Source organism: Chionomys nivalis, chromosome 10 (assembly GCF_950005125.1).
Source record: "Chionomys nivalis chromosome 10, mChiNiv1.1, whole genome shotgun sequence".
NCBI lineage: Eukaryota > Metazoa > Chordata > Mammalia > Rodentia > Cricetidae > Chionomys > Chionomys nivalis.
In genome coordinates this window covers 25,034,724-25,047,646 of record NC_080095.1, presented here as the reverse complement: position 1 = coordinate 25,047,646, position 12,923 = coordinate 25,034,724, and the positions used below count along the sequence as shown (strand labels likewise).

Genomic DNA, 12,923 nt, shown 5'->3' with positions numbered 1-12,923 from the left:
AGGGAAAAGGTATGGTGGGGATGCCACCTTCGAGCCTGTCCTGTCGGTTGGGCTGAATTGCTTTTTTTAGGATAAGCTCTAAGAAGCATTAAATGCCTTGGCTGTAAGGCCTCTGACACCCCGAGGAGGGCACTATAGCCCAGTGGAAGCAGGGGCCTCCAGACTGCACATGCTCCCAACATTCCTGCTAGAAGCCTCAACTGGTTACCATGTATGCCCAGCAACCTGTTTGCCTGGTGCCCCAAGCATCTGGTAGGGTGAGACCCCTCCACTGCTCTGACCTCCTGCCTTACCTGACTCACAGGTACAATATGAAGATGCAGACATTTTTCACAACCAAACAAAAGAGCATTGCAAATGGTAACCCAGTCAGCAGCGAGCTGGAAGATGGTAATGACCTCTATGACGGTAGCTATGACGACCCTTCTGTGCCATTGCTGGGGCAAGGTAAGGCTGAGCAGACAGGAGCTGTGGACCCTTGTGGAAGCCACTCTGCTTCACAACACACACACACTGTCACCATAAACCTTTAGTCCTGCACACCCCAAATGAGGAAAGAAGACCCATGTTTGAGATGTTACTCAGATCGACAGTTCACTTAGATGAGAAAGGATCAAAGGGGGAAATCCCATTTAAAAAATACATGAATTAAATCATAGAAATTTCCCCATGCTTCCAGAGGCAGGTGGGAAGTCTGATTGACTTTAGACATGCAATGTTGTTGCCCAAGAGAAAAGCCCAGAATAGGAAGCTTAAGTGGTAAAACCTGGGCCTTCCTGTGCATCTCAAGTTCCAGGTCCTGACCCTGGGAAATCCATTCTGGACAGTGTCACCTCCTAGGCTTGTGAACATTTGCCTAAAGGGACAACCTTGGAGCATCACAGTAGCCCAGCCCATCCCAGAGGCCTGCTTGGAGGCCCATTGCTGATAATAGCTTCACTGAACCTAGATAACAATGAGGACTCTAAGGGAGACATACATGGATCTAATCTACATAGGAAGTAGAAAAAGACAAGATCTCCTGAGTAAATTGGGAGCATGGGGACCTTGAGAGAGGGTTTAAGAGGAGGGGAGAGGCAGGGAGAGGAGCAGAGAAAAATGTAGCGCTCAATAAAAATCAATTAAAAAAAAAAAAGGAAAGAAAAACTTCATTGCCCTAGCTCTTCTAGTAACCGGCAGCCTCTGGAGCCAGGCCCTATCTTCTTGGTCACAGTCTTTGAATTGTCTTAATCTGAGAGCTACTTTTTTGGGGAATATCCTCAATTCTTAATAATCCGGCCAGTGGTCAGGTAACACCCCTGCCATGGGTCAGCTGTCCCATCCAGACCAGCTTTAAAGCCTGTGAATGGTACTTGTGTTGGGAAAAGGAAGTCCAGGCTGGTGGCAAAGAAGAAAGATCTGAGTGGAGAATCAGGATGTGCCCACTTCCTGATGCACTGTCCAAATGCTGCCTCCTGTCCTGAGGCTGGCAGTGGATGCCCAACCCTAGTGCCCTGTGGGAGCCCCTGTGTGTGAGATCCTCAGCTCTAACTTTACCAAGCCTGCTGCCCACAATCATGGCCCTTTTCTGGAGCCCTGTGGTGACTCTCCATCAGTTTTGTGCCCAGAGACAGTAGAGCTTCATGGGTTTAATACCACCATCTCTACATCCAGGGAAACTTCTAGAAAGTTGGAAGACTGGTCACTGAGCTGGCCCAGGCACTGGGACTGAGGGAGAAGTGCGTCTCTTACCCCTTATTAAACAGATGTGTTTATAGCAAAGGCCACGGGAGGAAAGGGTCCTAGAAGGTTGGATAATGAGGCACAGACTCTGACTTCTGGGTTTGGAGAACCTACCTAGATGTGTGGACTCAGGGACTGCATCCAGTCTTTACTGTCCCCAGAAGACACGCCCTGGAGCCATTGACAAGTTGTTACAGCATAATTTTCCCTGGGTAGAGTGGGAGGACGAGCTCCCAGTGACACCCCAGGACTGAGATGACTAGGACGTCCCGCTTTGGTTGTCTGACAAGGTTGCCATGGCAGGAGACAACATCACATCCTTTCCCCCATCCTCAGCCTCCTGGCAGGTGACTCTCTAGTCACGGTACCGAAAAGGGTGTCTGAATCACCTCCTGACGTTTCGAGGAGTCCCTTGGGCTGGGCTTGTAGCTCAGTGGTAGGGTGCTTGCTTAGCACACACAAGCCTCTAGGAAGAATAAATAGGAAATAAACTGCTCTCCCCAACCCTGGATTTCTCATATAAAATCCAAAGCTTAAAGCTCAGCTTATTTGTAGGAGAAGCAGGGAGAGGCTCTGTTGTACTTAAATATTCTTAGACACCATGTAACTCAACTCAACGTTTCGGTCTTCTGACTGCTTCTCTGGTGGCCTTGTTCACAGCCTTGCAGCCAAATCTAGCTGGCCACCAGGTCACATATTGGATGAAGTTTATCTAGCTCAGAGAGCTTCTCCAGGAGACCTTCCCAGCTGCCCTGATGTTAGTTAGACACAACCTAAGTTTAGGAAGAGATGGGAGGGGCAATACCAGTTCTTGGATGGAACTGCCAGGAAAGCATCTTGTGGCTGAGTACCCTCTGGCCTACCACTCTCAGCTTGGGCGTGATGTGGGCAAGAGAGCCAGGTGTCATGGCTCCTGCCTCACAGGCTGCACAAGCTTTTGAGAGCAAGTCCTGTCCATGGGGTACCTGTAATGAAGCTGGTTCTACAGAATGGAGTATAGTACCTGCTACAGGGGTTTGCTGGGGGCCCCTTCCTCTGGCAGCCCAGAGTATCGAGGCTCCCTATGGAAGGAGCCTGCTACTAACATCCTCCTTCATGCAACCCCCCGGCATCCCTACCAGCAAGAGCTCTGCCCCCAGATTCTGCCGCCGCACGCTAACCCACCTGTGGCCATCTGTGCCAGCCTCTGTGTCCTTAACTCTTCTTCTAAATTGTAAGTAATCTGCTCTCCTCCTGGCCATAACACACGCTTTTAAGCAATAAACACAGTCCATGAGCCAAGCCCCACACTGTCCACCTCTGTCAAGGTTGGTGTCCATCTTGGACGGGCGCATGGGCCTCTGGCTGTTTCTAATCCACCTGCCTCCTGTCTGCTGAGCCTTGCTGCCTGTGTGGGGTGTAGTGTCTGTGAGTGCATTTGCCTGGGCAGGGGGGAGGCTGTTTGCTGTGCATTTTGTGCGTTTTTATACCATTAACTTCTGCATGAGTTTGCCCTCTGGACCTGCTCCTTGGTCACTCAGCTCTCCATGCGGGATGCCATGGGATCTGGGAATGGGTGCAGAGAAACACCATACCTCTTCTTAGCCCCTTCAAGGGGACGTGCTACTTGCTTCAAGGGTGCTGTGTTTGTGAGTGGTTTGATTACTTTCCCTGGTCTTGGAATGCCATGCCGAGTTCCTGTGGACACAGGCACAGGACTGGGATTATGTACTGTCTCCCAAGGGAAAAGAAAGAGTTGGAGAGGGGAGCCAACCACATTGAGGATGTCAGGGTTCATCTAAGACACTGAGCCCAGACGGCAGCATATCCTCTAGGACCCCTAATGTCTGGTCTAGAGCATGGAGCCACATCTTTGACCACCCAGCTTGCCTTCTGGGAAACAAAATTGAAAGCAGCCACCCCAATAGCAGTGAAGATGGCCCACCTCAAGACAGAGCAAAGACCCCTAGGAATTGTTAAAGTGATACTGTCCTCTGTTCCCAGCATTTCCACTCCTAAAGACCCTTATTGACTTGGAAAGTTTTATCCGAGTGTCTGAAAATCAAGATGGTGGTAGTGGGCCTGTCTTTTTCATGAGTGACAGATGTAGGGACCTGTCTATGGCATAGGGAGGTTGTCCCAGTGAGTCTTAGGCAAGACACTGAAAGACCCTTGCAGCTAGCCAAGGCTGAACCCCCACCCCCCAGAAGACAGGGATCTGAGAGAGCCAGGCACCAACCATGGAGAAGCCAGGTGTAGTACATGGGTAGCAGGGCACCTGATGAATCTGTCTAACTTGCTGCATCATGGGTATGTCAGAAGTAAGCCACACTTTGAAGAGAGATGCTGAAGCTAGGTTTCTGACCTCAGAGTAGCTGCCAGCTACCAAGCATTGCCCCAAGATGTTGGCCATGAGGGAAGTGAGTCCCTATCACTAGGGCACTGTCCTCCAAGGAGTCAACACTGATCATGAGCTGTGCTCTACAGTGAAGGAGAAACCTCCCTACAGCAAGACCCCAGTGGTGATGGTGGATGAGATTCTGAGCTCTAGCCCTCCCAAGTTCACCTTCCCGGAGGCCGGCCTGCGCATCATGATCACCAACAAGTTTGGACCCAGGACCCGACTACGGATGGCCAGCAGGATCATAATTAATGAGGTAAGTTAACCCAACACACAGGTACAGCCTGTAACCCTCAGACTGCATGTGGTGGAGAGTAGCTATGAATGCCACCCAACACAAAATTGTAACCTTGCCTAAAACCGAATTTTTTTTTAACTCAATTACATGCCTCTTAAGCATGAACTTTGCAGATGACTAGACCATGTTGCATGTCAGAAAGGCTGGGTACACTGGCTAGCAGAACGTGAATAGCCTTGGGTGGATCTGGCATTTCCACAGGCTCTGTCCCCTTAGGACTCTTCCTGGAGTTTCAGGCATGGGAGGAAGGAAGGGTGGGGGCCCTGCAGAGGCTTGTCATGGAAGCTTAAGCAGAAGGTGGAGGAACCCCACGCCTAAGCTATTTCGCTATTTGTCAGTTGCTAGAGCTGAGCTAACTAGAGAAAGGGGAACCTGCAGTATGGTGGTTTCTTCACAGGGTTAATTAGAGAACCAAGCATGAACACAACTCCCATTCTCTGCGGATTATGACCCTTGAAGAATCACCAGTTGTCTTAGTGTTCTGTTGCCGTTCACCATGACCAAGGCAATTTATAAAAGGAAACCTTTAATAGGGAGCTCGCTTACAGTTTCAGAAGATTAATCCATCATCCTGGCAGGGAGCGTGGCAAAAGGAAAGCAGGCATGGTGCTAGAGAAGGAGCTGAGAGCTCACATCCGATCCACAAGTTGCAGGGAGGGGTAGGGAGGGGTATCAGACAGAAGGAGGGAGACAGACAGACAGAGGGATACAGACTGGGTCTGGTGTGAGCTTTTTAAACAGCCATTTTTATCTTTTTGCCATGGGGCACAAGTCACAGCACAAGAGGGAGGAACTCCTGGAGGCAGATTTCCTCCTACTCAGCAGGAGATTAACAACTTGGGGTGGAGGGGACGAACTCCAAAGTCTCCCCCCTCACCCAACACTTTTCTTTAAGACTTCTACATTCTTGAGGCCAAAGCCCACCCCACTGACACACCTCCTGCCACAAAGCCGCACCTCTTAATTCTTCCCAAGCAGTTCCACTAGCTGGGGACCAAGCATTCAAACACATGAGTCTATGAGAACCATTCGCCTTCAAACCACCAGACTGGTGAATGGAGGTGGCCTCTGAGGATTTGTTCTTCACACCTGGTGTTCTGAGTGTCTCCTCCTTTGGAAACAGTAGTCAGAACTTGGCTAGCGCTCAACCAGACTGCAAAGGTAACATGGCACGTTACCCAGCAGCTTAGCCTGTTTCCAGGCCTTGCTTTCTAAGTGCATTCTAGATCTTGCTGGCTTTATTCTCCCAAGCACGCAGTGGTCAGAGGACAAAGACAGTGAAACTTAGCACGTGGGTGTCTGCAAAAGCATTATTCCCCAGAGACTAAAGATTGTCTCTTTGGGACACTTATGCTTTGGTTTATTGTTCAATGTGTCATATGGGTAGAAAGCAAGGGGAATGATTTCTGGACTTTAAGTCATTCTGGTCTATATTTGTGAAATTTATTTCAGGGAACTTTTATAGAATCCTGACCATTTGTCAGAAGCATGAGAATCCCACCCACAGAGTGCTGTGGGGAGTGTGGTAAATAACTCTAGAAGATTGGGGGCAAGGACTTTATAGCGTCTTTTATCACATAGGTTTGAAGTTGTTTATTTGTTTGAGAAAGCTAGGCTGGTCTTGACTTCATGGTGCAGTCCAGGCTGACCTAGAACTCAAGATCCTCCTGCCTCAACTTCCTTGCACTGGGCTTACAGTTATGTGCACCACACCAGGCCGAGTGGCGGTTTTGATGAGCTGGTAAATACAAGTAGTTGGTACCACAAGTGTTTTCAGCTGCCGGGGTTGCCCTGCTCTGTGAGGTAGCCTGAGAGCCACAGAGTCTGGGCTCCGGAGAAAGGAAGTGAGTCCTGATCTCACACCCACCACTAATCTCTGCCTCCTTGGTCTCAGTTCCTGTTTGAGGTTCCTGGACAGGGTGCTTCCAGCTTTCAAGATTCATCCACATGCATGGGAGGGTTGCGCCTGGGGCCAAAGCAGTGACTTTAAAGACGGTCGTCATAGGATAGAACAGAAGAGAACGAAACCCACAACATATCTGGGCTTATTTCTTGAGACGCTCTGAGGAAGTAGCTCAGTCAGTAAGGTGCTTGCCTCGAAAGCATAGGGACCCGAGTTCAATCCTCAGAACTTGCATTTTAAAAGCCGGGCCTGTTGGCGTGTACTTGCAGTCTCAACCCTGAGGTTCGGCTTCAAATAGAAGCAGCAGACAGCTCTTAAGGCTAACCCATTGTCCTCCACATGAGTGGTCACCCATTGCATGCACACCTACACGTTTGTGCTTGCATATATGCACCTGCATTAGTATGTGCACATAACCATGCTCTTGTAAACACACAAATACACACACAGTCATTTGCGCATGCGTGTATGCATATGTATGACACTGTGGTCTCATTTCCTCAATCATTTTAAAGATTGTCTTTAATTTTCATTTTTAAGTATGCACATGTGTATGGGATGGGGGTAATCCTCTGTTGACTCTGAGGCCAGAGCTCCAACCCTCTACAGTCTTCACCTTCATCCTACCGTGGAGCGATGGCCCTGCCTTTATATTCTGTCTCTGCAAAAATGGGTCTTTTTATATTTGTCTTTGTTTGTTTGGGATTTCATGGACGGATTTTCATCTAATCCCAGCTAACTAACCAAATAATGAGTGTTTTGGCCTGGCTATCAGACAAAGGCCCCTTTGCTCTTTTTGGTGGACTGTGGTAAGGGCTGTTTGTAGAAAAAAGTTGAGACGTACCCCTCATCCCAACACATACACACATGTATCCACCTCCCAACATGCACACACACGCACGCACACACTTGCATGCATGCACATGCACCACACTTTTCCTGGCTTAGGAATCTTTGTCTCTAGCCTACGTGAAGACAGCTCAGCAATCTTTAGAGCAAGGGTGAGCCTTTGTTATGAGTGGCAATGCCTCCCTCCATGAGACCACCGGAATGGATGCTGGGCACCCCATTATGGAAGTTTGTCGAGAACCACATCTCTGCCCCTGAGTCTCCTGATGAATTGGTAGGGAAGGATTTGCATGTTACTGTGGAATGCCCATGACCCACGGGGCTGACCCATAAGGGAACAGGTGAAGAGAGCTGAACAGAGATAGGGCCCAGAGAATGTGAGGCCTTGGAGTTTCTTATAGCCCAAATTGTTCTCCAACTACATGAGGTAGCCAAGCACAATCCCTGATTATGATCATACTGCCCTCCTGCCTCCAGTCTCCAAGTGCTGGGGCTCCAGGCATTTGCCACCAGGCCTGGTTTATTAAGTGTGGTGTTCAAACCCAGGCCTTCAAGCATGCTAAGCAAATAGTCTACCCTCTGAGCTATGTCCTCAGCCCTGTTGATTTCATTCAATATGCCTTCTGTTTATGCCTATGTTCAAAGAAGCCATGGACTACACAAAACCAGCCTGGCTAGGATGGCTCCAAAGTTGCTTTTGTCATTAGCCATGTCAATGGGTGGGGATGGGTTTGGTGGAAGCTGCTGGCTTTGGAGAACCCACTCATCAGACATGAACTGAGATTCAGAAGGACAGTCCATTGACCGAAAACCTAGTAAGATGTTTGGAGAATTGGTTGTTGGAGATGGGCTGATTGAAGCTGGATTCCGTACTAGCACACACCCAGAGTGGGTGAAGTGGGAACTACAGCAAGGTTTAGCAAGGATTGGAGACAACCAATGGCTGTTGTTAAAAGGGGAGATTGTAAGACAGAAGACAATGCATGGTTCTACGTCACTCAGCTTGGTGTCTGTCTTGCCTCCTGTCCCACAGCGACAGAGGTTGATCAACTCGGCCAATGGTGTTAATAGCAAGCCACTGCAAAATGGGAAACATGAGAACATAGAAAATGGAAATGTCCCTGGGGAGAACCCTGAAGACCCACAGCAGGGCCAGGAGCAGCAGCCGCCGCCACAGCCACCACCCCCAGAACCAGAGACAGTAGAGACGGTCTTCCTGTCCCCCTTCTCAATGCCTGGTGAGTCTGGGGGTGCTGGTCTTCTAGCCTCGCTTCTGTGGGTACCTTTGGAACCATGCCTGGGTCTTCTGGATGGAGGCCCTGATCCTGGAATGGAAGAGAACTGGTACAGAGGGCTGAGATTAGGTCACCAGGGTGCCCTAAGGCACTGGATAAGCATGCTGTCAGTAGTCCAGGGAAGAGCTAGTTAGATACAGACATTGCTGAATGTGGTTGCAGCCTGAGGGCCAGAGAGAGGCCATCTGGCCTAAAGGAAGCACTGGTAACTCCTAGCGACCACACTTGAATGCTCTGGGCAGCTGGTCTGTCTTATAATAAAAAAGCAATGACCAGTAATACTATTTCTATGGATACTAGTGGTGAGGGTATAGACCCATAATTAGGGGGGTTGTTACATGGACCCATGCACTGATGCAGGGGTCCAAAGAAGGTGGCATCAGGTGTCACTCTCCATCTTATTCCTTTGAGATAGGGTCTGTCACTGAATCTGGAGCTAGGCCGGTGGCCAGCAAGCCCAAGAGATCTTCCTGTCTCTGCCTCCCACAGCGCTGGGGTTACAAACTCATACAGCTGCACCTGGCTTTTTATGTAAGGGCTGGAGATTCGAACTTCGGTCTTCCTGCTTGCATAGCAAGCACGTTTACTGGCTGGACCACCTCTGTGGACATCCTTACACTCCTGCCCTTTGTTTTCATGAGAAGGACACTTTAGTCCACATGTAATCTCACTTCTAGATAGGATAGTCTAAGGTGAAACTGCTCCTTACTGGACACATCTGGATGCACGTCTGTAAAGAAGCCAGGTCAAGCCACAGGCTGCCTCAGGTCCTCGAGCATCCTCCCACCTCTCTTGGAGTCTGCCCTACAGGTCTAGGGTCATCCAACTGCTGAGTCCTTGCTGAATTTGCCTGTTCTTTCCTCTCTGGTCCCCTTGGCTCCAGCCACACTGGCATCGTCACTGCCATCCCTCAGACACGCCACTCATGTTCCTGTCTTTACGCTCACACTGCCCTTGCAGGAATGCACTTGCCTCGGTTATCCGCATGGCTCGCTCCCTCGCTTCTGCTCTGGTGCCACCATATCAGTATGGTCTTCCCAGGTCACCTCATTGTAAATACTTTATATAATTTTTTATAAAGATTTATTTATTATGTATACGACATTCCTTCCATGTCTGTCCACACGCCAGAAGAGGGCATCAGATCTCATTATAGGTAGCTGTGAGCCACCATGTGGTTGCTGGGAATTGAACTCAAGACCTCTGGAAGAGCAGTCAGTGCTCTTAACCTCTGAGCCATCTCTCCAGCCCCCTTTATATAACTTTTTATCTTGCGTTTCTCCCTCCACTAAACTATCAGTTCCCTTGGGGCGGGCATCTTTGTCTATTTGACTTATTTCTGTATCCCAGCACCATATCTGCACTCTTGGAAACCTATTGAGTGAGCAAACTCAAGAGTTTGCCTGTGAGAGAATCCAGAACCCACCCCATGTTCACTGTACTCAGCTTTCCATGAGTCTCTGCTATCCTAGGTGGGGCCCAGAGTCGAAAGCACTGGGTTCCATTCCTGGGTATTCTGTCCTTCTGCATACTACCCTAAGAGGCAGCTGAATTCTGGAACTTTCCTATCCAAAGTTTCATATTGTTCTAATAAAAGTTCTGTGCTGAGCACCTGACTCACTAAGCACCTGCCCTGCTTCGGCCACCTCTGTGTAGCTGGCCTGTGCCCACCAGTCTGGAGCCCTGGGCACTGTGTCTGGAGATACAAGCTCTCCTGCGACCATAGACTTCCCTAGAGTTTCTGGATCAGAGATTCTCCATGCTATGTGCCTACTTCAGCTCCAAGTGTAGTTGGATTTTTCTTTGGACCACCAGCTCACAAATAATGACATGGAGACTTATTATTAATTATGAAAACCTGGCCTTAACTATTTCTTATAACTTAAATTAATCCATTTATTTTAATCTATGTTCTGCTGTGTGGTTTGTTAACTCATCTTTCCATACTGCCCATGCTGCTTCCTCTGTGTCTGGCTGGTGACTCTGCCTTTTCCCCAGAGTTCTCTCTCTGGCTGGAAGTCCCGCCCATACCTTCTTTCTAACTATTGGCCATTCAGCTCTTCAATAAACCAATCAGAAAGCATTTTGGCAAAGACACATCTTTACAGTGTAAACAAATATTCTGCAACACCAGGCTCTTCCTCAAATTCAGGGCCTAGCCTTGAGCCTGGAACAGGGCCTGGAGGGCGCATGTGTTCATGCTTCTTTAGGGTATTCCAAGGATTTGGATGGATTAGGAATTGCTAGACCTGATCAAGCACCTTTTTTTTCTATCACCAAAAACAAAATCTGACCCCTTCCTGAGGTCTCTGAGGAGATCAGTCCTGGGATCCAGGCCCCCTTTGCCATCCAGATGGCCCAAAGGAACTGGTGTCTGGACCATCGGCGATGCATCCCTGCATCCTGTATCCCTGTGGGACCTTATGCTGTGCATGTTCAGCCCATTTGGCTGGCTAGGATGAAAGTCACACTAGTTTGGCAGGAGTTGTCCCTGAGTTATCTGAGACCCTGAAAGCCAAAAGGAGTGGTCCTCTCCAGATCCAGGTCCGCAGTATGTTCCTGTTAGGACACACTGATAGGAGGACTTCCATAGGGCCTAGGAGAACAATCCATCCTCCCAGAGCCAGCTCCAAGGCCAGTAGACCAGGATGGGCCCTGGGTTTATAAGAGACAGGGACACAGGCCTTGGGTTACATCCTGGGTACCCATTTAAAGCCCTGTGTCACCCCACCACCAGACCCATTCCTCTCCAGGGTCTATGGGGTCAAGTCAGGGGACACAGAACTATGGTAATCAAAGGACCAGTGCAAGGTGGGTGGAGGGGTTTGGAGCAGAGCCATAGCAAGAAAGGCACAGTCTGGAACCTGTGGTGACGATCCCTTAGTCATCTATGTGTGGCACAGTCTGGAACCCGTGATGACGGTCCCTTAGTGATCTATGTGTGGCATAGTCTAGAACCTGTAATGACGGTCCCTTAGTTGTCTATGTCATGGTCTCCAACTCTGAGAGGTGAGTATGAGCAGCTCTGTGCTTCCCTCTACTACTTGTTGGCCACTTCATTGTCTTCCTGGTCTCAAGATGTCCAGGAGGCTACAAGAGAGACACATGAGGGTCAGCTCTTGCTCTGTGAAGTCAGGTAGCCCCTTGGAAGGATGACTCCCAGCCTCGAATTTGGCCGGAGTAAATGGAGCAGCCCCTAGGACTTGCCCCTTTCCCCTACAACCAGATCTAGGCCACTTCAGGGGTATAGTTGTAGGGGTCTCTGGGTAGGTCACTACATAGGATGGTACTAATTCAAGAGTCACCCCCAACTGCCTCCTAGGTGGCTGCCTTGTGAATCCTCCCTGAGCCCTTTGGGGAGCTCTGGCCTTCCTCTGTAATTGGCTCACCTTCTTTCTTGGTTCCAGGATGTTCTTGGGTGTGGCCTTGACCTAGCCAAGAACAGCTTCCTCGGCTTCCGCTTGGTGCTGGCTCCCTGCTCAGGATCTACCCTGCTTCCCACATCCAGGGGAAGCTCCCTTTGTGTAGCAGAGGTGTTGACAGGGTTGCCGTGGAAACTATAGTCCCTTTTCCTCCTCCCTGGGAGCAGAGTAGCCATGGAAACAGTACAGGGTGATGGTTGCCCCTCTAGGTGTGGACAGGGAAGGCAGAGGTCAAGGTTCACAGGAAGTGAGAGGAGGCCAATGAATGCCACACCCAGGACCTCAGTTCTGGGCCTCTTTGGTCTCCTTTCAGTCCAGCTCTGCTGGTTTCACAGGCCTAGGGCCTGTGGCAGCTCTGAGATGTCCCCTGGGGGTCCATGAGGCTGCTGCTCTTGGGAATACAAGGGACTGGGGTCTTTAGAAAGGGAAGAAACTGTCCCTGGGGCCAGCTTGGAAACAATGTGGCTGTATCAAAGGCTGGAGAGATGCTGGTGTTTTTTGTGCTATTTCAGGCAGGATTGTGGGTAAGCTCTGGAGTCCAGGGTCCTAGATTTGAATTTCAGTCCTGCCCTTCCACAGCACTGACCCTGGGCCAGCTGCTCACTTCCCTGACCCCTACTCCTTACCCACACAGTAGGGTGCTGGCACTTGTATTCTAAGCAGTTCATATGGTAATATCATCAGGTCTTGCATGGTCTAAAGCATAGTAGACACTCCAAAGAACTCATGTGGACTGCAACATGCTCCATCCACATAGCATGTGTTGTATGCAGCTTCCATTCATCCTGATTAGACCGCGGGCAGTGTTCTAGAAAAGTCACGGGCTTGAGAACCCCTGTGGACCTGGGCTTGCCTCAGTTTTGAAGGTCAAAGGTAGAAAATGGCCCGTACTGAGTGCCTGTTGCGTGCCGGCATGGGGCTACAGACCGTTCGCAGTTATTCTTCTTGTCCGTCAACATCTGGGCATGAGTTGGGACTGTTCCCTAGGAGCTTATAGGCTTGCCAGGCAAATCTGAGGAGATGACCACAGGATGTGTTTTCTATCATGTATGTT

The 12,923-nt window shown here is 49.7% G+C and overlaps 1 protein-coding gene across 3 annotated transcripts in view; it reads left to right on the top strand.

The window, feature by feature from the left end:
* Slc24a4 (solute carrier family 24 member 4) overlaps positions 1 to 12,923 on the top strand; it is a 142,728-nt gene that overhangs the window by 103,093 nt on the left and 26,712 nt on the right. The window contains exons 10-12 of one of the 3 annotated variants that reach the window (XM_057782406.1): positions 305 to 447; positions 4,189 to 4,358; positions 8,186 to 8,390. In XM_057782406.1, the coding sequence (XP_057638389.1) occupies positions 305 to 447; positions 4,189 to 4,358; positions 8,186 to 8,390 (518 nt within the window). The remainder of the gene's footprint in view (positions 1 to 304; positions 448 to 4,188; positions 4,359 to 8,185; positions 8,391 to 12,923) is intronic. The other 2 variants (XM_057782408.1, XM_057782409.1) reach the window with 2 other exon arrangements.